This window comes from Ornithorhynchus anatinus, chromosome X2, assembly GCF_004115215.2.
Source record: "Ornithorhynchus anatinus isolate Pmale09 chromosome X2, mOrnAna1.pri.v4, whole genome shotgun sequence".
Classification (NCBI taxonomy): Eukaryota; Metazoa; Chordata; class Mammalia; order Monotremata; family Ornithorhynchidae; genus Ornithorhynchus; species Ornithorhynchus anatinus.
In genome coordinates, this window is record NC_041750.1 from 10,992,916 (window position 1) to 11,017,911 (window position 24,996).

Sequence of the window (24,996 nt, forward strand, 5' to 3'; positions counted from 1 at the left end):
CCCTCCTTCCATCACTGCGCAACGTAACCATTTCAGGTGACTCGCCCAGCGGGCCTCACGCTTTAGGCAGGGACCAGTTTTTTCTGGACTGGATGAGGAGTTGGGAACCTCTGGCTTTCAAGCTAGATAGGACTCTCCTTGATACAAAGGAGCCTTCACAGCAGGGGGACCACTGCCTCAAGGACTCGACATCCAGAGTGGGAGGCCATTAGCCTAGGTCATCCACCTTCCACCCCCAGCAGAAAACTACTCAGGAAGTAGCTGCCCTTTAAGTTGGAAAGGGATTGAAGTAGGGCAAACATCTGGGTCCTCTCCTTTAGCCACCAATGTCAGCCCAGGCACCAGATGCCCAGCACAGCAGGCGGAGGGTAAGAGCGGCTTCTGCGTTGGAGGTGGGGTGGTCCCGTGGTCTTTATGGGGGCCAGGCTCCGAGCAGGAGCGGCAGCTGAGTTAAGGGGTAGCACAGGAGGGTCCTTGTCAAAGAGGAGGAGGCAAGGACTTTGAATTGAATGCCTCCATCTCTGGGAAGAGAAAGGGACAACACCATTCTAGGTCCTCGCACCTACTGCTCCTGCTTATGACCCGACCCTCCCAACACCCCTTTAATGGGTAACTAGGGTGCCCTGCCAAGCTGGCATCCACCCTCCTCTCGTCCCCAATAAGAACCACTTCTCCTCCCTCTCTCTCTAACTTAATTTCATAATTACACCCCCCACACGCTGACGTGCGTACTTAATTTGTATAACTAACTCTTCGCACAGCCACTGCTCAGAGATTATTGAGTTTGGCTCTTCTAAACGAAAAGCCAGACCACCCCTGGTCTAGGCCTTCTGTAACTGTCTACAATCAGGGCGAGGGGTAGTGTTTGCGAGGGCAGCTTTAGGAAGCAGTGGCTTCAGCGAGGTCGTGAAAAATAAGTTTCCTTTATTACAAACAAGACTCACAGAGCGGGATCAGGACCCAAGCATCAGCAGCGGAAGGAGGAGGATGAGAGGAAAAACGGCTGGAGGCCTGGGATGGGGCAAAGGAGGTCAAGAGTCCGATTTCTAACAGCCTGTGGTCTATGCTGAGACACCTCCGAACCAGAATGGAGAACAGGCCTGCCATGCAGACACCGCCCCCCACCGCCCCCCGCCACACCCCAAGACTGCTGTAGTAGGGCTTTTCAAGCCACAACATTTCCCCCTACTCCCCTCCCCAGGGAGGAGCAGTGTAGGTCCTGGGCAGCAGTGGGCCTCCGTGGCAGAGAGCCCGGGCTCACAGGTCAGTGGCGGGACCCCAGTCGTAGCCATCATCCTCGTCGGAATCGTAAGCTCTCGCGCGAGTGAACTTCTTCTTCAGTGCCTCGTGCTCATAGGCTCTGGGGGCAGTGGAGGGGCACAGTGAGGAAAGAGGTTGGGGTGGGATTTCCTCCCACACCCTCCCCCTCCCTCCCTCCCTCCAGGGGAATAGCACTGGGCCCCTGAGGGGAAAGAAGGCTCTTACCTGATGCTTTGATCCGGTCTCCACTGGCCCTGGGGGCGGTGGTCTTGAACATGGGAGGGATGGTCTTCCACCTGTGGAAGAATCATCCAAAGAAACCAGTTTAGCCTCTGGCCCCCCCCTTCTCTAGCTTGATTCCCTCTATCCCTCCTCTCCCAGGTGTCAGAACCTAAATGCTGGAGCACTGCCATTACTCGGTAGGGCAGCCCAGGTGTGTCTGATAAGTGGCAGGGGGATCCTTGAAAGGTTAGGGTTCTGCTCTCCCTCCCTCTCTTGTCCACTCTATTCCTAACATCGCTCTGCCAATCCATTATTCGCCTCAGCCGTGGATTCATCTTGGCCCAGAAGATGCAAATCCCATCAATCAGTGGTATTTATTGGGCACTTTCTGTGTGCAGAGCACTGTACTAAGGACTTGGGAGAATATAGTACAGCAGAGCGGGTAGACATGTTCCCTTGCCCATGATGAGTTTACAGTCTAGAGGGAAAGACAGGAGAAGAGAAAGCTGGGGAAGTGTCTGTAGTGAGAGATGTTCTTTCTCCATGGAGGGGCATTAGGAGAAAATGGACTGAAACAGTCACAGTCAGTCAGGCAGAGAAAGCAGGGTCAGCATAAGCAGAGCCTGGAACAAATGGGTGGCAGGTTTGGAGAGCAGAAAGCCCTTGGTCCTGCCAGAGCAGCTTAAGCTGGTGGTGGGGGAAATCCAGGCCCCTGAAAGGAGTGGTGACCTTGACCGGTCTTAGACCTCAGGGATCCCCTTCCTTGCCTGGTGGCAGAGCCCTGGAAGGCCCAAGTTCAGCCGGGCTCCCTATTTCAAGCTCTCTGAGGCAGATGTGCTGGCTGCAGCGTGCGCCGGCCCCTGGGCGCGGGTGATCACGCTACATGTGATCCCAGATCCCAACCGCCCCCAGTTACACCGTCTCAGGGCCCAAACCGGGCTGAAGCATCTCAGTCCGAGCAAGGCACTACGAGCCCAGAAGAAGAATGGTATTTGTTAAGCGTTTATGTGCCAAGCCCTGCAGCAGATACGAGGTAATCAGATTGGACCCAGTCCCTTTTCCACATGGGACTCACAGGCTAGGGGGGAGGGCGAACAGGTACTGAATGCCCACCTGACAGATGAGGAAACAGAGGAGGCACGGAGAAGTGAAGTGACATGCTCAAGGTCACACAGCAGACAAGTAGCGGAGTCAGGATTTGAAGTCGGGTCCTCTGAGTTTCCACTAGCCCAGTGGGAGCTGGACCCAAGGAAAGACCTCTTATTTGGGGCCCAGGGTTGAGAAAAAAGCCTTAGTCCAAGCCTCAGGAGGGGGAAGAATCGTCAGTCCCCTTACAGAGAAAGCTGGTGCTAGAGGGTGGAGGAACCGCTTATTCAGAGCCCCAGAGGACAGCAAAGCCTCTGGAATTTCAGCTAACGTTCACAGTTTCCAAGCCAGGGAGATTTCTTCTGGGTCACTCCGCTAACCAACTCACCTGCTGCGTGGGGTGTGTCAAGGAGACCATCGGCTGCTCCCTTTGGCCTTCCGCTTCATTCACCATCACTGGCTCCGAAGACCGGGCCAGCGCCGGTTCTCTGGGCTCTTCATCCATGTCATTGTCCGTGTAGGCCCCGCCCTCCCCGTCGGTCTCCTCGTAGTCGCTGTTGGCCCGGCTGTCGCAGCTCAGGTAGTCAGTGCTGCCCCCGAGGTTCTGGTGGGGCAGTTCCAGATTCTCCTCTGAGGAGGTGTCCATCTGTAACAGAGAAGAACATGACCGCTGCCATCAGGGGCAAACAGGCCGGGGTAGGGAATCACTAGATTCCCGTCCCGGGGCTCCTCAATGCTGAACTGGTCATCTTGCCACTTCTGACCCCCAGAGAGGTCGGAAAGTCGAGGCCATGGATACACATCAGTAATTTTAGGGGTGTTGGAAATGAAGGAAAAATCCACAGTCCCAGAACTCTAGCTGGGCCAGTCTATCCCAGCGCTCAGTACAGTGCCTGGCACGTAGTATGCGCTTAAGTACCACAAAGCTTAGTCCGAGACCCAAGTGAAGAGCAGTTTTACTAGAGGGGGGAGAAGCTGAAACCTCAAGTTTCAAGACTGCAATGGGACAGGGTGGACTCAAGAGACAGATCCTGCCTGTGAGTCAGAAGATCATGGGTTCCAATCCCAGCTCTGCCACTGGTCTGATGTGTAACCTTGGGCAAGTCACTTTATGTCTCTGGGCCTCAGTTACCTCATCTGCAAAATGGGGATTGAGACTGAGACCCCCACACGGGAGAGGGGCTATATCCAAAACGATTTGCTTGTATCCACCCCTGTGCTCAGTACAGTGCCTGGCACACAATAAGTGTTCAACAAATATGACTAATATTACAGTTATTAAGCCGGGGGCCACAGCTAGAAGGTGAGGCCAGTCCACTGAAGGGGACATGGTAGGAGGGGAAGTGGGCCGGTCGGGGTGGACATTTTAGAGTGGTATTTTATCTTCTCTCAATGAGAAAGAGGAGGGATTCTGAGCATCTGCACATGGTTTCCATCATTTTAAAGAAAAGCCCCCACTGTAGTTCCTCACGTACTATATTCCTTGTGCTTCGAAACAGGGATCTTCCTGGATCATCTGGTGCAAGGGAAATTTGGGGGCCAACCTCTAGCCTGTTTCAACGAACAGCTGTACTGTCTTTGCAGTTAGATATAAATTCTCCAGTCCAAAACAGTTTTCTTATCAGCCTACTCTGGACACCTCTAGGAGGTTTTTAAATGACCACAGCATTTCTTCCTCTTTGCCTGGGCATTCGGGGTTGCTAGGGGCTATTTATTTGGCCTTTTGTTTTAATGGTACTTGTTAAGCACTTACTATGGGACAGACACTGTACTAAGCGCTGAGGTGGATACAAGATAATTGGGATGGACACAGTTCCTGTCCCACAGAGGGCTCCCAGTCTTAATTCCCACTTTACAGATGAGCGAACGGAGGCACAGAGAAGTTACGTGATTTTCCTAAGGTCGTACAGCAGAAGAGTGGCTCGGCCAGAATTAGAATCCAAGTCCTCTGACTCCCAGTTCCATGCTCTTTCTACCAGGCCACTCTGTCCTCTACAACGACAGTCAATTTTTAGCGTTTCCTGCCCCAGTTCTCCAGGGGGGGAAAATGGTCTCGGGGGTTGGAATCTAGCCACTGCGGGGGAAAATCTCCACTAGACGGACCAGACCCTGAAGACAGTGAACAAGAGACAGCTCAGGATACCTGGTCTTCAGCTGTCCAAATGGGCCTGGACTGCTGGGTCTTGATGATGTCTTTCAGGTCTTGGTACCAAATATTGTTGTTCCCGCTGAGGTTAATGGTAGCTGTGATATGCACAGAAGGGGAGGAAAGGAATGATGAGGGCAGGTGGGATCCATCCGTCCCCACCAGTTGAAGAGGCAGCCAGGAGGCCAGAGGGTCTCCTCTCCGTTCCAAGTTGTCCCCGGTCTGTCTGCCTGTCCCGTAACCCCAGAGTCACCGTCCTCTACAGTTTGGCCCACAGGAAAGCACTACCTGTGAAGAGATGGCTGCAGTACTTCCTCATCTTGGTGGCCTGAGTGTACAGCCGGCGAGAACTCTTCTTGGAGGTGGGGACCAGCCACTGGCGAAGGGCCTTCACCTCCGCCCGGCTGCCAGGATTGCAGAACACCACGATAGGGTAGTACTGCACGTAATTGAGCCGCTCCACAGCTGATGGAATGACATCCAGCAATGCATGCTTGTCCTGGGTGGCCAGGGGCGGGGTGAGGAGACAGGGAGCCAAAGAAAGAATGAATCGAGATGGAGGTTGGGACCACTGGATGGCCTGGCAGATACTTCTGACGGGCCAGGCTTACTCCCGTCCTTCCCTTGGCTCAGTTCATCTCTAGCTCTGCTGCACCATCTGGAAATCACACTCGAAAAGGTTTTGGGGGAAGAGGTGGCGGAAATCCGCTCCCTGAAGAATGATGCAAACACCCAGCCTGTCTACCCCGCCTCCCTTCCTCTAACAAGTTGTGCTCCTAAATCATCTCATCTTTTCCCAAGCTCTAAGGGCAGAGGATGCCAGAGAAGTCTTAGATTATGAGCCCTGGATCACGGCTAACTCCCACCCGTGTATTCTCTCCCAGCGCTTATTATAGGGCTCTGCACACGGTAAGTGCTTAATCAATACGATCACTACAAATTCCCGGCTGGACGGCCATAATTCTGGCGGGTCCCTCCCCCGCAGTATTTAGAACCCGCTGGCCTCACCTTCTCAGCAATCACTCGGACCGTGTCCAGCTTGATGACCTTCGAGGGACCCCCTTCCCTAGACACACTCTCTGCAGGATGAGAAGACATTTTCGATTAGAGGCCCAGGCTCGGGTCTGTCCCAACATCCTCCACCTGCTCTGGGGGAGGAACTTTATTTTCTTTAAGACTTGTTCAGGTATGTCCCCTTGGCCCGGAGGAATTGGGATAATCCCAGGGCCCATGGAAGCCGGACTGGTCCACCTCAATCAGCCACAAAGGAGCAGTCTCAGCCACTGGAAGGGGGCAGAAGCCCAAATCAAATGCCATCAGAACAGGGGTTGGGGAAGGCAGTGGCAATTTGAGAGGCTTCCGGTGGAATGGGGGCCAGAGATATTGGAGCTCCTGGCTACAGCGGGGCTGGGCTAGCAAGTGGCAACTTGAAAAGGGCCACAGTACTTCATTTTGTTAATTCCTTGTCTGCAAACCACTGTTACCACCGTTGTCTTCTGTCTACCCACACCTAGATCATGAGCCCCTTTTGGGACAGGGACAGTGGCTGAACTATAAACTTTTCAACTCGGGGGGAAGGGGTGGCACTTTGCCACCTCTTTTCCCACATGTGCTTTATGAAACTGTTTCCTCCCTTTTAGAAACCTGGACAGGCACAAAGTATTTTTTCTCCTCTTTGAGGTTTAATACTGCAAAGAACAATTAATAAATAACACAATCACCATCACACTCACATTTCATTGTGGAAGTTTGGAGAAATCCCCTGAAAGAAGATGCTTTCAAAAGAGCTTTGATCCTAGAGGTTGTTTTGTGGACTCTTTTTGGATGTCTCATCGACTCTAGGTAGTCCTACTAGATTAAACCTGAGTGTGAGTTCATGGGCCCCTCTTTGGCTCCCAGACACTTTTCTATTATTGTTCTTGCCCTTTTGGTTCTAGACTTTTATCTCTCCCCCCGTTTTTTTTGCATTAGAAAGCTGAACTGCATCCAAGTGACACACTGAATGCTGGCATATTTTTCTGAGAAGTTTGGTGCACCAAAAACACATCGTGTCGACGTGTCATGATTTGTACCATCTGCCCGTGAAGGCTTGGGCCGGAAGATTTTAGGGCCACCGTAGCTCGAGACTGAATCATACAAGGGAGCCTGCCCAACTCCTTCCGTATATATCCCGGCTTTCATAAAGTACCAAATTCACAAGAAAAGTTGCTGACAATGATGAATAATAGATTTTGTTCTACTTGAAGAAAGGCAGTGAAATTATATTCATTCCTAATAGCAGAAAGCACAAGGGAGCTCAGTTACTTGACAAAGTCATAAAGAAACCGTCCCACAGGATCCTGCTTTATAACCAGTTCTGATTGAAAAGGAGAGCTTTATGTTGTCTGGGTAGCACAGCTTAATACGTTATTGAGCTATATGCAGGAGGTTTTTATCTTAAAACCACTCCAATGCCTGTGTACTCTTTCTCGGTGCTTAGTAAAGTACGCTGCACAAAGCAAGTGCTTAACAAATACTATTACTATCTGTCATGTTGGTAACCTTCATCAGTGCTTAACACAGTTCTTGGCCCATAGTGCTAGCGAACTACCCTTCCGGTATGATCCCTTTGGCCAGAGAACCAGGCAAGTAGCCTAGCAATAAATCTCCTTCGGGGGGAAATGGAGGAAAAGGAATTGAAGAGGGTAAAGTAGGAAAACAAAAGCGCCCAAAACCCAAGCCCACCCTCTCCACCAGCTCAGCCCAAATCACCTATTACCCACCAGATCACCTATTACCCACCAGCAATTTCAAATTGATCGGGCATCTCGATACTCAGCTTCTGCATTGCCACGTCTGCGAGGGGACCCAAAATCACCACGGGGCGCTTGAAGCTCGCTGCAGGGAAGAGACGCAGGTAGGTGGGGGCTCAGACTAGCCAGAGCTGAAATTTGAGGGCCTCTCCTACTCAGACTGTGAGCCTCATGTGGGACAGGGACTGAGTTCAACCCGTATCTACCCACAGTGCTTAGAACAGTGTAAAGCGCTTAATTCAATAATAATAAAAATAAAAATAATAATGCAAACTGGGGGGAGGGGTGCTTGGGGACCCCATATATGGCTTTACGTTTGCTTCTTCCAGAAGTCAGGCTGAGACAAGAGAGTCTGACCAGTGGAAAAGGACCCATAAGACCTGGTTCCCTCAGACATTTGTAGTGAGCCACCCGGGAACCATCATGTCCATGTCGGACACATCAGTAGGTCTAAACGAGGCTGCCGTTGTCAGGGAATGAATTCCCATCACAGCAGTCCCCAGGGCGAGTCAGGGAAGCCTGATCCAGGAGGGGCAGTGGCCAGCCGCCTCTCGGCCCCAGTCTACGTTGCCCGTGCCTTCCAGTTTGGCAGCACTCTTCCCCTGTGCCGCTAAGTCTAGGATTCAGACCCCCTTCCCATTGCTCCCTTTCTGTCTTCCCAGTCCCTTGAACCCACCTTCTTTCAGCACCACTCGCTCGTAGGGAGGGTAATGGCCCTGCTCAGTGAGGGCCGAAAGGTCCTCTCGGCTCTTGCGCAGGTTCTTCTTGGCTCCGCGGAGGCCACGCAACTTCCAGAACTCGGCCCGGGCTCCAGAGGAGCTTGGCTGGGCGGTCATGGCCCGCTGGGCCGCTTCCTGGTTGGCAAGGTGCTCTGCCCTAAGGGCAAAGGGGACACCACCGTTACTCACTTCCCTCAAGTTCCAGGAAGTCTAGGCAGGCTTGGCCCCAGTCCAGGACACTACCACCAAAACCTAGCCTTGGGGGACCAGGAGGATGACCACCGCCAATACATGGGTCGGTCCAAAACCCTCGTGCACCTACACTACAAAAGCTGAAACTGCACCACTCTTCATCCCAACATCTACTTGGATGTCCTCCCGTCACCTCAAACTTAATATGTCCAAAAACAGAGCTCCTTATCTTCCCACCCAAACCCAGTCCTCCCCGACTTTCCCATCTCTGTAGACAGCGACCCATCTTTCCTGTCTCACAAGCCCGTAACCTTGGTGTTATCCTTGATTCCTCTCTCTCATTCAACCCATCGCTAAATCCCGTCGGTCCCACCTTCACAGCATCACTAAAATCCGCCCTTTCCTCTCCATCCAAACTGTTACCATTTTAATACAATCACTCTTCCTATCTCGCCTGGATTACTGCATCAGCCTCCTTGCTGAGTTCCCAGCCTCCTCTCTCTCCCCACTCCAGTCCACATTTCACTCTGCTGCCTGGATCATTTTTCTAATGTTCAGGTCATGTCACCCGCTCCTCTAAAGACTCCATTGGTTACCCATTCACCTCCACATCAAACAAAAACTCCTCACTATTGGCTTTAAAGCTCTCCATCACCTTGCCCCCTCCTACCTCACCTCGCTTCTCTCCTTCTACAACCCAGCCTGCACACTTCACTCCTCCAGTGCTAACCTCACTGTGCCTCCATCTCACCTCTCTCACCGCCAACCCCTAGCCCTCGTCCTGCCTCTGGCCTGGAACGCCCTGCCCCTTCAAATCTGACAATTACTTCCCCTCCCCTTAAAGCCTTATTGAAGGAACATCTCCTCTGAGAGGCCTTCCCAGACTAAGCCCCACTTTTCCTCATCTCCCACTCCCTTCTGTCTCACCGTGACTTGCTCCCTTTGCTCCTCCCCCCTACCGGCCCCACAGCGCTTATGTACATATCTGTCATTTTGTTTATTTGTACTGATATCTGTCTCCCCGACTCTAGACTGTAAGCTCGTTGTGGGCAGGGAATGTGACTGTTTATTGTTGTATCATACTTTCCCAAGTACAGTGCTCTGCACACAGTAAGCGCTCAGTAAATACGACTGACTGAATGAATGAATCCCAACCAAGGCCCAAAAAGGCAGCTTAAGGTGACCATACTGACCTCAACCGTGCCACTCAACCGATGTGCTTATATGCGGGGACTCTCTGACTAATGCCTACAGGAGGGGCACGACGATTTGATTAATCTTATATCATAAAGGCAGCCGGGTCTCCTCCCCAAATCTCTTTCTGCCTCTGGGGAATGAGGACCGAGTGGGAGATAATGGCCTCCTGAGGCTCTCTCCCCAGTCAAAGCCAGCCATCCCATGCCCTTTCCCCCATCCTCCAACCTTCCCCACCCTCCATCCGCTACCTGCTCTGGTTGGGGATGATGCCCTTTTCCATCTCTTGCAGCTCTCGGCCCATGCGCATGGCCAACCAACTGCCCATCCTGCCCCGGTACAGGGTGTCCACCACATGGAAAACCTCTCCTCGGGTGAAGCCCAGGCCCGAGGGTTCACTTGGCTCCAGCTCAAAGTGGGTGCGGATATAGAAGGAGTCGCCCACGTTCGATTTGATCATCTTCCTGTAGACTGGGAAGAGTGGCAGATTGAGGGGTGGGGGGGCAATCAGGCAGCCAAATGTGGTGGGATGGGTGGCGAGATGGGCAAGGGGAACCAAAAGGGCTGGATGGGGGAGATCTAGCCATCAGATACTATGGGGGATTTGGGGGAAGGAAGGAAGGCCAGGGTCACCAAGAAGCTGTGCAGAACGGCTACAGTCTAGGGGCTCAGCTGGGTGACTACAAACGCGCGAGGAAGGAAGGGATAAAGTATACATTGTAAACTATTTATTCATATTAATGTCTGTCTCCCACTCTAGACCGTGAGCTCGTTGTGGGCAGGGAACATGTCTACCAATTTTGTTGTACTGTCCTCTCCCAAGTGCTTATTTCAGTGCTCGGCACACAGTAGGTGCTCGGTAAATACCACCGATTGATTGATTGGGCTGGAGACTCCTGGGTCCCAGATCTTCCCCCACAGATCCCCGTTAAACCAAACACACTCCTCCCCTCAACCCAGGAACCTACTGTCCTGCTTGCATTGGGTCTGCAACACCATCTCCTCCCCAGGAGGCAAGTTCAGAAGATAGGTCACCGCCTCTTCCCGTGTCAGGTTCTGGAAGGCCGTGTCATTCACCTGTCACAGACATTGGAGGGAGAGAGAGGAAGGAGAGTAGTGAGAAGGACAACACTCAGATTAGAGGCCACTAATGCTTGGAGGCAGAATTGACCCCAAGAATTCCACCTAGATTTCTGTCATCAGAGCTGGATGGCATGAACGGAGGAGCAGAGGAAGCATACAGTGGGGGGCGAGCCAAGGCTGGGGGTTGGTAATGCGAGATGGATGGAGGGACAGGAAGGGGGTTGAGGGAGATTTGTGCATCAAGACGGGAGAGTGGGCAGGGAGGAGATCAAGAGATTGGAGGTCTCCGGGCAGGGGGAGGACAGTTTTGCGGGAAGAAGATGTATGGGAGAGAAGGGAGGTTAGGAGGTTTTGTTTGGAGGGCAGTAATTCAGACCTCGTGAGGTGAGAAAGGTGCAATGACTATTAATCAATCAATGGTAGTTATGGAGTGCTTACTGTGATCAGGATAGCATACCAAGGGCTTGGGAAAGTACATTATAAGAGTTGGTAGACATGTTCCCTGCCCACCGGGAACCCGCAGTCTAGAGGGGCAGACAGACATTAAAATATATCACGGATATGTACATAAGTGCTGTGGGGTTGAAGGTGGGGTGACTATCAAGGTACAGATCCAGTGCAAAGGTGACAAAGAAGAGGGCTTAGTTGGGGAAGGCCTCTTGGAGGAGATGTGCTTTTAATAAGACTTTGAAGGTGGGGAGGGTGATGGTCTGTCAGATATGAAGAGGAAGGGAGTTCTAGGCCAGGGGCGAGGGGTCAGTGGCAAAACAGACAAGATTGAGGTACAGTGAGTAGGTTGGCCATTGGAGGAGTGGAGCGTGTAGGCTGGGTTGTAGAAGGAAATCAGTGAGATGAGTTAGGAGGAGCAAGGTGATTGAGTGCTTTAAAGCCAATGGTAAGGAGGTTCTGAATGATGAGGAGGGGGAGGAGGATGATGAAATCCAGTGTGTGTCCAAGTTGGAGAGTGAGTGAGATGGGGCAGGGGGCTGGTGGTTGAGCTGTAGCAAGCGAGGAAGAGGGAGACTGGTGGTTTATCAGGAACAGCCAAAGTCCCCGAGGATCAGTGCAGGGGAGGAGAACCAGAGAAGGAAGGTGAGAAAGGTGTCAAAGTTGCTCAGAAAAGTGAAGATGGGGTCAGTGGGGCAGTAGACGACAGCAATTAGTAATTGTAGTGAAGAGTTCGAGGAGCAGGTGAGGCAGGGAGGGTGGGAGAAAATGAAGCCCCCTCAGGTGAGCGCGGCAAAGGAAATAGTGTCAGCTGGAATGAGCCAGGAACATTCTGTGCATTTAGACTTCTAAGAAAGATAATGATAATAGTAACTATAATTAGTAACTGTGATATTTGTTAAGCACTTTCGTTGTGATGAGCATTGTACTACATGCTGGGGTAGACACAAGACAAGAAGGTAGGACACAGTCTCTGTTCCACACAGGGCTCAGTCTAATGGGGAGAGAGAACAGGTACTGAATCCCCATTTTACAGACGAAGAAACTGAGGCACAGATTCTTTACATGACTTGCCCAAAAGTCATCCAACAAGCAAGAGGCAAAGCCAGGATTAGAACCCATGTCCCCTGATTACCAAGCCCATGCTCTTTCCATTAAGCCTCACTGCTTCCCTTCCCTTATTTGATTTCTCTCCATTTCCTCCCCCATCGCAGTTTCTCTAGTGTCAGTGGGGCCAGTGCTGAAACTCCACGCTGGCTTAGAATAGCAAATGGGGCAGCCAGAAATTGCAGTCTATATATATATATACACATACATATATATTTAGACACACACACACGACCTCCGAGATGCACATCACGTCAGACCTGCTATGCCGGCATGCTCCATGATGGGACACAGTCACTACTCTGTAGCAGCCCACTCGAATTGGCCCAAACCTAGAGCATTTCCCCAGGGCACCCGACCCTCCCAGTGGTGGTGGAGATTTTGCGTTCCCCTCCCAAGTCCGTGTGAACTCAAACGCTGCATTTGACCCGGTGAACGTAGGTGAACGTAGCAGCGGGAATCCCGGCAGAGGGAGGCCAGGCAGGGAAAAATCAATAATGGACATAAAACCACTCAGTACTAAATCCATCATAAAGCTGGAAGACGGGTTACCCTAACTGGCAATGGGGCTTCGAGTTCTGGTTCCAAGGCCCCGTTCAAGCACAGCCCACTCTGGCCCTGGATCCCTGGTGATACCTGAAGAATCTGGTCCCCCTCCTTAATGCCTTGGCCATCTGCAGGGCTCCCCTCCTGCACACCTGACACAAAGATGCCCACATCATTGCCCCCTGCCAGCCGGAGGCCGATGCTCTTAGCCTTGGTGAAGCGTACGACTTTGGTGTCAGGGCAGTATCTGCATCCAGAGAGAAATCCGAAGTTAGTGGGGAGGGAAACAAGTGGATCCAATACACGAGAAGCCCCACAACCTCCGAGGAAGACGGGGGGTGGGGGGGTGGGGGGTGGGTGCAGAGTGGTGGACAGCAAAATCCCAAATCACTTGAGGGGGAAAAGAGAGGGGCTGCATTACAAAGAGGAAGCTGAACTCTCCGGCACTAAAGATCCAAGAATCTGGGTCTATAGTTTGAGACCAGATCCTTGGAGGATGGATTCGGGCAAGGACAGGGGTGTCAAGCAGGAGGCCATCAGAGACAAACCCATCATCCTCTCTGCTGCCGGGACCTCGACAGGTATGGTCAAAACTCCTCTTCCCGTGGGTCTCCTGGGCATCTGAAAGGGAACGGAAGAGGGAGGGCTCAGGGTGGGGAGAAGCCACCCAACAGGAGACAGGAGAGTGGACCAAGTGTTGAGGCTTGACTTTTCTGGGCCGGGGAGAGGAAGGGAGGAATAAGTTAGATCCACTCTGGAGGTCCCTACCGGTTCCTCTTGGAAACTGGGGTCCAGGCTCCGGGCCAAACTGGGCTAGGAGCCTGTAAGGAAGCCAGCAGTATTGTGGCTAGGGAAGGGAATGTCCAGTCCACAGGGGCACTAGGAAGTCTGGCCAGGGAAGCCAGGTTTCCCGGTCCCCACCTCCAGCAAAAGCAGGGTGAACTACAGCCTGGAGGGCCTGCGTGGCAGCAGAAGGGGACCAGAGGGAGAGGCTTTGTCAGAGATGGCTGGCAAGCCCAGATCCAGAATCAGCCCTGCCCACTGGCAGCCTCCAGGGCAGCTAGGGCAACTGCTGGCCTAGGAGCCGGAGCTCAGGTGGCACCATCTCTCCTCCCACCCTCCTGCTCACCTCTTGACTCCACAGACTTCTCCTGTTGCAGCCGGCGCCCCTCCCTGGGGAGAGCACAGGTGGGGGTTAAACTGGACCCTGCTCAGCCTATGAAGGGGAAGCTTCTCTCCATGCTAACATCACCCTTCCTAGGGACACTGATTCCTTGTGGGTCACGGGTCCCACACCATGCCTCAGGGCGGGGGGCCCCAGAGGGACAGCCTCCCTTTTTCCCAAGAAGACCTGAGATGCTCTTATTTGCTCCCGGGATCTCTTCTCTAGATTTCTCAGATGGTGGGGCCCAGAAGGGAGACTCTTCCACCAACCGCCATTTGCAAGAAATATCACCTCTGCACTCCCTCCAAATCCATCTTCTTCTTGGAGCCACCCCTTGGCCACATCTCCTTGCCCAGAGCCATCCCAAGGGACTGGTCGGGCCAGACGAAGTGGAGGTCGGGCAGGGGTTGGCTTTCCAGGTAAAAGAAACCCAAGGCTAATGAGCAGGTTTTCCAACTGGGGGGAATTCTCCCCTCCCCATTTAACTGCTAAGACACCAGACAGTATCTCTAGCCAGCCAAGGACACTCACAGGGCAAGGAGTGCCTGCTCAGGATTGGGAGGGGAAGGGGGAAGAGAAGAGCCAAAGTGAAAAAGGAGGCTTACTGAGGGGAGTCGCTCCAGCGGTCGCCACGGGGTGGTGGAGGCACGTGGGACGGCGGCGCCTGTGACAGCTCAGAGCCAATGTCTGAAATATCTGCAGCAGAAAGAGAATCATCAAGGGTCCGAGGGCCCTCCGGCTAGTACCCTAGCCCTTGCCACCAGGGTGTTTGGTGGTGCTCTACAGCTATGGTCTCTCTTCCTCCCCCTAACCTCAACAGGGAAGGCCAATTCTTCTCCCTGTTATTATTATTCTTATGGTATTTGTTAAGTGCTTACTATATGCCAAGCACCATTCTAGGCGCTGGGGTAGATACAAGGTAATCGGGTTAGACACAGTCCCTGTCCCACAGGAAGCTCACACTCTTAATTCCCATTTTACAGATGAGGCAACTGAAGCACAGAGAAATGAGGTGACTTGCCCAAGGTCACCCAGCAGACAGGTGGCAGAGCGGGGATCAGAACCCACAACCCCTGACTCCCAAGCCTGTGTTCTTGCCACTGGGCCATGCTGCTTCCTTATTTTGCAAGTGTTTAGGAGAGTGAGATGCACACTGATTGATTAGGCAGAGGGGGGTTAATTGAAGTTCAGAGACGGGAATGAGGTGCCCATGGAAGTCAGCAAGATAGCCAGGATTTGGGCTCATAAGCCCCTATTCCCAGCCCATTCTCCACTAATAATAATAATAGTGACTGTGGCATTTGTTAAGCACTTACTATGTGTCAGACACTGTACTAAGCGCTGGCGTGGTAAATCAGGTTGGACACAGGCCCTGCCCCGCATGGGGCTCACAGTTTTAATCCCCATTTTCCAGATGAGGTAACTGAAGCACAGAGATGTTAGGTGGCTTGCCCAAGGCCACACAGCAGATAGGTGGCAGAGCCGGGATTAGAACCCATGACCCAAGCCCGTGCTCTATCCACTACGCCAGGCTGCTTCCTAGAAAGCACTACACTAGAAAGAGATGGTGAGTGCTTTGGAAGTCCTGGGGTCCGGGATAGAAATCCAAGGAGGGAGGAGGCCTGAGCAGCCTCTACATTACCCAGAAGGGTTGGAGATTGGTGGGTTTTCTGGAACCCAGGAATCTGGCCTTAGGGATGCCAACTTTTCATCTGTCGAGAGGGAGGGGAAGAGGGTAATCAACAGCATTTATTGAGCCCCCACTGTGTGCAGAGCACTGCTCTAGGTGCTTGGGAGAGTACAAAAGAACTAGTAGACATGATCCCTGCCCTCGGTGCTTACTATCAATAATACTTATTGACCGCTTTACTGTATGCAGAGCACTGCACTATACTACAGAATTGGCAGAAACAATCACTGCCCACAAGGAGCTTACAGTCCATAGGGGGAGAGAGACATTAAAATAAATTACAGACAGGTGAAATGGCAGAGTCTAAGGATATGAATATAAGTGCTGGGGGCTGAGAGTGGGGTGGATTATCAAGGGCTGGGTCCATGTGCATAAACAGTACAGCAGGGAGAGAGAGTGGGGGAAAATGAGGGTTAGTTGAGGAAGGCCTCCTGGAGGAGAAGTGACTTTAGGAGGGTTTTGAAGGTGGGGAGAGTGGAGGTCTGTTGGATATGAAGGGAGGAGGTTAGAGTGAGGACATGGGCAAAGGGTAAACGGCGGGACAGATGAGTTCAAGGTACAGTGAGTTGGTTGGCTTTGGAGGAGCAAAGTGTGGGGGCTGGATTGTAGTAGGACAGCGGCGAGGTAAGATAGGAGTGGGCGAGCTAATTGAGTGCCTTAAAGGTAGGAGTTTTTGTTTGAGGTGGAGGTGGATGGGCAAACGCTTGAGGAGTTTGAGGACTGGGGAGATGGGGGCTGAATTTTTTTTGGAAAATGGTGTTATGAGTGAATTATGGACTGGAGTGGGGAGAGTCAGGGAGGTTAGCGAGGAGGCTGATGCAGAGGTCAACCACAACCCCTCACAACCTAGTCTTTCTCCCTGACACCCTAGTTGGGGAGACAGACACTAAAATAAATTACGGCTAGCATAAAGCGTAAATTACAGATAGGATAGAGTGTAAAGATCTGTAGAGAAGCAGAATAGCCCCATACAGAAGCAGAAGCCCTCTAAGACTGTAAGCTTTCTGCAGGCAGGGAATGTATCCACCAACTCTTTTATACTGTCCTCTCCCAAGTACTTAATATAGTGCTCTGCACAGAGCAAGTGTTCAATAAATACAATCGATTGATTGGAACAGCTCAATAAACACCCCCAAATGACTGGTTAGCACTCCCCACATTCCTTGATCCAGAAGATGGACTCTTTTATCCTCAGAAACACAACTCTCTCTGCAGCTCTTTCCTCCTTTCCTACCCCGGCCCCGTTTGGTCCAGCTAATGCAGACCGTTGGAGCCGAAGCTGGGAAGAGTGGGAGGAAAAAGTGTGGCCTGGCCCTCCCCTCCCCTCCCCTTACCTTCCAAGCGGGAGCTGTCGCTATCACTCAGCACTGGGGGGATGTTCACCAGGAACTGCCGGTTGTCCCGTAGCACCAGCAGGGTGAGTACACCCTCTGACTTTTCAATGAGCTGCCGGGTGTCCGTCAGGGATAGGTTCTCACTGGAGACCCCATTGATCTGAAAAGCCACAAATGGGGAACAGACAGGGGATTAGCATTTCCCCCCAAAACAACCCTAAGAAATAAGACACTAGAAGAAGACTCCGGCTGGCTCCTCCCCTGACCTCGCTTACTGATCAAGATTGGAGTCCTCTGGCAATGAGAAAGTTAGACCAGATGCCCCACAGTGGTCATCAGAGTCCAGTGATATATCTTTTTTTAATGATATTTGCTAAGCACTTTCTAGGGGTCGGGCATTGTAGACGCTGGGGTGAATATAAGATGATGAGGTCGGACACAGTCTCTGACCCACAAGGGGCTCCCAGTCTAAGTAGGAGGGGAGAACAGGTAATGATTCTCCCATTTGATAGATGAGGAAACAGAGGCATGGAGCAATGAAATGACTTGCCCAAGGTCACACAGCAGGCAGGTGGCAGAACCAGGATCAGAGCCCAGGTTCCCTGACTCCCAGCCCTGTGCTCTTTCCGCTAGACCACGCTGCGGCTTGATTTTGTTCTGAGAAAAATGGGTCTTGGGATCTGAACTTGAACTCGTGGGATTACCTCCCCAGATGCTTCTGCCCCCACATCAGCCAGGAGGTTCCAAAACACCTGTCTCTTCTCCCCTCCCTCTTCCCCTCCATCCTCCCCATAGGCTTCTGCTCACCTTTAGGACAAGATCTCCCTCCTGCAGAGAGCTTTTCTGGGCAGCCAGTCCTGTGTCTGAGATGTGCTTGATGTAGATCTGGCTCCCTAGCTTCAAGCCAAACTCTGTTTAAGGAGTGAGGGGCAAGGTTCAGTTTGAAGTATTGGGAGAGAATGGGAAGGCACAGGGCCTTCCTGGCCAATCCCTATGGCAACAAAGTCACTGTGGCACTCTGGATTCTCACCACCCAGGAAAGGCTCCTCGGGCACAGGCACGTGGAGTGGGCAGATAGATCTGTTTTGCCCTCCCGTCTTCTACCCCTGCTTCACTCAATAAGGGAGATTCTAGACCCAAGCCTGATTTGCGTCCCTAGGGCCAGCGTGAGAAACAAATACCCACCACAGCCCTCTGAGAAGATGCTGTCCGATGCCTTGGGCCCCGAGACTGGCCTGGTCTCGGCCCTTCACAGGGGCCGGGTGGCTAAGGCCATGTACAGCAGAGATGCTATCGGGGACAAGCTCACCAAAATCTCAGCTTCCTTCCTACCTTCGCTCTCCTTCTTCTTCACCAGGATGGACTTCACGGGTTTCATGAGCACATCCTGGCGGGGAAGCCTTTTGAAGCCGGACACCAAAGCCAGGCCTTCAGTCTCGTCGTCTGGGTCACAGCTGGAGCGATGCCAGCTGGGGTCCGTCCGGTCCGAGCCGCTGTCCTGGCTGCCCCGCCTCCGGTAGCTCCCGGCCCGGCTCCTCCGCCCTCCCTTGTTTCGGCGGGATCGCTCATCGCGGTAATGGCCGGAGCTCCTCTCGCTGGATGAGTCGCCGTCATAGCCACGGTTGTGATCCACGTCGTCTGGGGGCCGGTGCCCGCTGTAGCGGCCCCGGCTCTGTGGAGACGACCCTTGACCCCGGGGGCTGTACTCCTCATCGGAGTCGTAGCGGTGGGTGGTGGGGGTAAGGCCAGAGGGGGGAGAGCTGCTGGGTTGGTGGGCTTTGGTGACCGGAAGCTGGATTTTTCGGGGTCTCTTCACTGTCTTTAAGGGGAGGGAAAAGTTAGCTAACACCTTGGTTGAGGCCCCAACCCCACAGTTCTCTGAGCCAACCCGTGTCCTCGATCTATTGTTTTTAAAAATACGGCTTTGTTAAGCGCTTACTATGTGCCAGACACTGTACTAAATGCTGAGGTAGATACAAGCATATCCAGTTGGATTGAGTCCATGTCCTACATGGGGTTCCTCCCAGTCTTAATTCCCATTTTACAGATGAAGTAACCGAGGCCCGGAGAAGTTAAGTGTTTGTCCAAGTGCACACAACAGACAAGTGGAGAAGCCGGGACTAGAATCCAGGTCCTTCCAACTCCCAGGCCCGCGCTCTAGCTATTAGGCTGCACTGCTTCTCCTTGGGCACAGAGTGATCATTCAGCTGGAGGCAGTGGCCCAATATCCCCCCAAATCAGAAGCCACATCTAAAAGCCTGGTCCAATGCCAATCTTGGGCCTTAAACAAGTCAGGTCTCATGCTATCCCACTGATTCTCCCTCCCCCCCACCATCTTGGGCCAGTGTTCCTCTTGGAGGAAGAGTTGGCAGTCTGTCCCTGATAGCAGAAACCTCCCCTTCAATCTCCTTGGTGATCGCAGGTTTCAGAGCCTCCATGAGGTGAGGGGAGAGAGGCAATAGAAAAGCTTAGCACAAATACTTAGTTCCCGACAAGTTCCCCTCAAAGGATGGGCTTGATGGGAACTTGTGACTGGACCTGTTCTCCGAAAGAGCCCTGCGGGTATCTTGGCACGGTCAGTGAGTGGGCACAATCCAGGTAGTGGAAGGCTGACTTTGGTTCCTCTCAGAATCAGGACCGGGACTGCAGCCCCTAACAAGCATCGCACTGGGCATTACCATGCAATTGTGTCCGTGTATCATTCCCACTCCCATGCAGGAATCCTCATGCTCCCATCTAGATTACCAATTTCCCACCCTTCCTGCCCCCGAGAGAACCAGAAGGGCCCAATCAGGTTCCAAGAACACCCCACTGCCCCGCCTCAGGAATATCTCAGAAGCCTGGAGCTGGGATCCAGCCCTCATCCACGCCAACCTCTTCCACCAACTGCCCCACATGCTCCCTTCCTCCATATGAAGACTCACGATGTCTGCCAGTTTGACGCAGGACTTGAGGGTCTGGATGGCAAATGCAGAGGACACGTTCTCCATGGAAACGCCATTCACCATGACAATGTGATCTCTTGTTCTGAGAGAGGGAGGGAGGGAGGGAGACAGAGTCAATCACAACCATCGCTGTTTGTTTGTGGGGTGGGGGAGGGAAGAAGCGCTCCTTCTGAACCAGGTTGAGAGCCCTCTCTGGAACTACACATGGAGAGAAGGAAAGAGTAAGACAATCACATTCCCATCCTGGCTGCCGTGGGGAGATTTTCACACCCTTGCTTCCTTCCATGAGTCTGAAGGAATAGAACATCTGAGCAGAAAGAAAGGCTGGTTCAAGGCCATGTTAGGGGCTGACTGGGCTTTGAAGGCAGGCATCCTGCCAGTCTCAGACTTCCTTTAGAGCAGTGGCTCCTGGAAAACCTACAGGCACTGAAGGAGCTCACTCACCAGTGAGTGATTAAACACTGCCATAGTCAGCTTTGAGATTCTAGTCTAACCAGCGGCCTTCCGACTCGGTTCTCTCCTTCAGAGTTGTTTACCAGCTCTGAACTGTGACAGGGCAGAGTCCCGCCACTCTCCGGCCTGCCTTCTGGGTGCTTAATTGGCATCGGTGTAATCTAGACTTTAATTGCACTCTGAACTACCCAGGGGCTTCAACGTGCCAGACCAAGGCCCACATCCGTTTTGAAAGACAATGTTGGGTGAAGGAATCGAGAACACACTCATTACGGGGATCGTGCCTATCAACTCTGTCACCCCGTACTCTCCCAAGAGCTTAGTACAGTGCTCTGAACACAGTAAACACTCAATAAATGAATGAGTGATCACATTTCAGGTGCTGCCTCCCAGGCAAGGTTGCCTGGGAAGACAGGAATCAATCAATGGTATTTGCTGAGCCTTACTGTAAGCAGACCACTATAATATGTAGAGCAATGTAACAGAGTTGGTAAACACATTCCCTGCCCAAAATGAGCTTACAGTCTAAAGGAATAAAACCCAAAGTGATCTAGATGGATTGGAAAAAAATTGTCCTACAAAAACAGAATGAATAGGGAAGTGAAGGGTAAAAACCTACTACAGATGCCTGCCGAACCCACAAAGACAGGCCACGCAGAAGAACATCAGGTAAAGAGACGGGGAAGGTGTTGGGGGTCAGGGGAAGGAGGGTCATCACACTCATACAGCTTCCTCAACCATAGAGGAAAGAGAACTGAAAAACTTTCCTTAAAGATTTCTGGGGATGATGGCAATTCCACACCTTCCTTGGAAGGGTACAGCATTTTAATACCTATTAGAAACTTCTTCCTAATGTCCAATCAAAATCTCTCCTGTTTTAATGTCAGAGTGGACCGAAAGAAGAGCGTGAGTCATTTAACGATGATATTTGTCAAGCACTTACTATGTATCAAGCACTGCCCTAAGCACTGGGGTAGATACAAGTTAATCAGGTTGGCTACAGCTCCCGTCCCACATGGGGTTCACGGTCTAGTAGGAGCGAGAACAGATACTGAATCCCCATTTGACAGATGAGGAAACTGAGGCCCAGAGAAGTTGAGTGACTTGCACCAGGTCACACAGCAGGCAAGTGGCAGAAGTCCTTTGACTCATATCCCTTTGCTCTTCCACTAGGCCAGGCTGCTTCCCAAGTGCTATTATTTAAAAAGTCAACATGGCATTAGGCTGTAAAACCAAAGTCTAACATGCAAGAGCCTGACATTAATCCTTCCACTATATACTCCACTAGTCAGACTCATATTAGAGTATTATGTTCAATTTTGGTCACCGCAGTTTAAGAGGAGGAAAAACTAAAAAGGGTCCAGAGAATAGTGTCAAAAATTAATCAACAGCATTTATCAAGCACTTTCTTGGTAAAGAGCAAGCACTAAACACTCGTGAAAGTACCACAGATTAAACAGACCGGATCTTTGCCCTCAGGGAACTTGCAAACTAGTGGGCAGATGGACACTAAAATAAATTACAGGTAGGGGGAAGCAACAAAGTTTAAAGATATGTACATAAATGCAGGAGGGGTGTGTAACTACCCAAGAGCTTAGGTGGTGGGGCAGTACTAGAGTGACAGTAAAGAGGAAATGGGTGCTATGATAGGAAGCAACATAGTCTAATGGAAAGAGCCTGGGCCTGGGAGACAGAGGACCTGGGTTCTAATCCCAGCTCCGCCACTCGCCTGCTGTGTGATCTTGGGCAAGTCACTTCTCTGTGCCTCAGTTTGCTTACCTGCAAAATGGGGATTCAATGCCTCTTCTCCCTCCTCCTTAGACTGTGAGCCCCACATGGGAAAGGGTCTGTGTCCAACTTGATTTGCTCATATCCACCTCAGCGCTTACTACAGGGCTTGACACATAGTATGTGCTTAACAAATACCATTAAAAAACAAACAAACCAAACTCTGTCCTCACCTCTGCCCAACAAAACTACTTCTTTACTGACTCTCACGCCCATTGCCCATGCCCACTATTTCTGACTTTCAACTCCCTCCTTAAATAATAACAACAACAATGGTATTTGTTAAGCACTTACTTTGTGCCAGGCACTGTAGTAAGCGCTGAGGTGGATACGAGCCAATCAAGTTGGACACAGTCCCTTTCCCATGTGGAGCTCACAGTCTCAATCCCCATTTTCCAGAAGAGAAAACTGAGGCACAGAGAAGTGAAGTGACTTGCCCAAGGTCACACAGCAGACAAGTGGCAGAGCCCAGATTAGAACCCACGGCCTTCTGACTCCCAGGTCCGGGTTCCAAGTTGCATCTACTAAGCCACATACTGCCATTATGAAAACCCTGGCTCCAGTACTGAAACTCAAACCATTTCTCACATGGATGCCCATAATGTAATACCTGTTTCACCGGCTACGTAACGGAACAACATGACATCATGAGCCGGGCCAGAGGCCCAGAGGCCTGGTGCCCCAGTTCCTCCCTAGCACCCCCCCCCCCCCCCCGGCCTCAATCTGTCAAACAGGGAACAGAAAGGAGCCTTTATCCTTCCACTACCCAGAGCGGATCTCCCCACGGCTCACGGGAGCCCAGGCCTGTAGTTTAGGTCACGCGAGGTTGGCCCCTCCCGCTCAGACCCAAGGTCTCTCTCCTCTCTGGAACACCACCCACACTGTCTGGCTCTGGCCCCCAGCACTCCAGGGGTGGTGACAGAAGGATAGAAGGGAGAGAGGAGACGGTGGGTTGAAACGAACCTTGGGGCGGGGAGGAAGCAGGGGAGAAGCCAGCTGAGGGGCCGTGCTGGCTGGACTGGGCCACAGTGGAGGGCTTGGGGGGAGGGGGCAACCTGTACTCCTAGAGGCTTTGTGTTCGCCCACCACCCCCAGCAACGCTCGCTCCCTGCAGATGTCCAAGGGGTGTATCTGTGGGTGTGGGTGTGTTGGGGGGAGGGGGTCCCGTCTGTACCCATCTCTTATGGGCCTCCTCCCGCCCCCACTCCCTCCCTCCCCTCTCCCAACCCCCCCCCATTCCTCGCCCAGATCACTCACTGCAGCCTGCCATCTGCTGGTCCTCCGGACACCACATCCGACACCACGACGGAGACATCTCTATTCGCTCCACTGGGCCGATCCCTGCCTCCCGAGATGGCAATCCCAAAGCCCCTGCGGGGGTCCTAGGCCGGGAGAAAAGAAGGGCACAGTTCCAGATCCAATAATAGAGGTTTGGAGAAATGAAAAGGGTACAGAAAATGCTCCCAGCTCCTGTAAATGGTAGATATTTTTTACGATATTTGTTAAGCTCTTACTGTGCGCCAGGCGTTATACTAAACACTGAGGTAAACACAAGTCAGTCAGATCGGACACAGGCCGTGTCCCACATGGGGCTCACAATCTTAACCCCCCATTTTACTGATGAAGTAATTGAGGCATAGAGAATTCAAGTGACTTGCTCAAGGTCACACAGCAGACAACTTGGTTGGACTAGCCACCGAGATCTTCTCTAGTGGCTGCCACAGCAAATTTTAGGGTAGGTAGTGGGGGACAAATTTGAGCAAGTTGTTGGAGACTGGGAAAGTTTTCTAATCAATAAAGAGGACTGGTGGGAATATCTATGAAGCAGAGTTTACCAGGTGAAGGGTGTAACCACTTTGGCAGTGAACATGGCTGTGGGGGGGTTTTTTATGGTATTTGTTAAGCGCTTACTATGTGCCAGGCACTGTACTAAACACTGGAGTAGATACAAGATGATTGGGTTGGACCCAGTCCCTGTCCCACATACGGCTCACAGTCTTAATCCCCATTTTACAGATGAGGGACCTCAGGCACAGAGAATTGAAGTGAGTTGCCCAAGGTCACACAGCAGACAAGTGGCAGAGCCAGGATTAGAATCTAGGTCCTTTGACTCCCAGGTTCGTGCTGTATCCACTAGGCCATGCTGCTTCCCAGTTCTGCACAGTTCACCACCGTTTACCCTGACGAGGGTCAGGGATCATTAGACTGCTCTCATCCTCACTTGCTATACCTCTGCCCTCCCCTCTGCCCAGCAACGACTTCACCCTTACTGACTCCCATGCCCATTGCCCTTGCCAACTGTTTCTCACTTAACTCCCCCTCACCTTCCCAGCTCTTGCCCCTGATGATCTGGCCATCTAATTCATCGACAAAACTGAAACCATCAGGCGTGAGCTCCCTAAAATCTCTCCCGGACTTCCTCAGTCCCACCCTCCTCCCATCCCCCTTTCGACTCTCTCATCCTTCCCGGCCAACTCGCAAGAGATCTCCCACCTTTCAAAAAATCTTCCCCTTCCACGACATCCCTAATCCCATCCCTTCGCAGAGTACCACAAAAGCTCGGGAGAATACAACACAGATGGTAGACATGATTCCCGTTCTCATCGAACTTGGAGTCTAATGGGATTGACTGACTGATTGAAGCGGTGTCATCTACCATGATGGGACAATCAGGGGGAGGACAGGGTTTGGCTGGGAAGACACAGAGCTCTGTTTCGAACACGTTAAGTTTGAGATGATGGGAGAACACCCAAGGAGAGATGGCGAAGGCAGGAGGAGATGTGAGACTGCAGAGAGAGGGAGAGAGATCAAGGCTGGAGATGTAGAT

At 52.1% G+C, this 24,996-nt stretch overlaps 1 protein-coding gene across 2 annotated transcripts in view; it reads right to left on the reverse strand.

Moving 5' to 3' along the window:
* Positions 1-904: 904 nt before the first annotated feature.
* Positions 905-24,996, reverse strand: part of TJP3 (tight junction protein 3) — a 66,469-nt gene continuing 42,377 nt past the window's right edge. For both annotated transcript variants that reach the window (XM_029052349.2, XM_039910547.1), the window contains 19 exons: positions 23,427-23,551; positions 19,908-20,010; positions 18,316-18,802; positions 17,791-17,894; positions 16,984-17,143; positions 14,565-14,655; positions 13,924-13,967; positions 13,343-13,415; positions 12,885-13,041; positions 10,580-10,688; positions 9,863-10,082; positions 8,183-8,382; positions 7,496-7,591; positions 5,723-5,793; positions 5,003-5,213; positions 4,712-4,812; positions 2,957-3,214; positions 1,486-1,556; positions 905-1,360 (listed from right to left, as the gene is read on the reverse strand). In XM_029052349.2, coding sequence (XP_028908182.1) covers positions 1,258-1,360; positions 1,486-1,556; positions 2,957-3,214; positions 4,712-4,812; positions 5,003-5,213; positions 5,723-5,793; positions 7,496-7,591; positions 8,183-8,382; positions 9,863-10,082; positions 10,580-10,688; positions 12,885-13,041; positions 13,343-13,415; positions 13,924-13,967; positions 14,565-14,655; positions 16,984-17,143; positions 17,791-17,894; positions 18,316-18,802; positions 19,908-20,010; positions 23,427-23,551 — 2,784 coding nt within the window. In that variant the 3' untranslated portion in view covers positions 905-1,257. The remainder of the gene's footprint in view (positions 1,361-1,485; positions 1,557-2,956; positions 3,215-4,711; positions 4,813-5,002; positions 5,214-5,722; positions 5,794-7,495; positions 7,592-8,182; positions 8,383-9,862; positions 10,083-10,579; positions 10,689-12,884; positions 13,042-13,342; positions 13,416-13,923; positions 13,968-14,564; positions 14,656-16,983; positions 17,144-17,790; positions 17,895-18,315; positions 18,803-19,907; positions 20,011-23,426; positions 23,552-24,996) is intronic.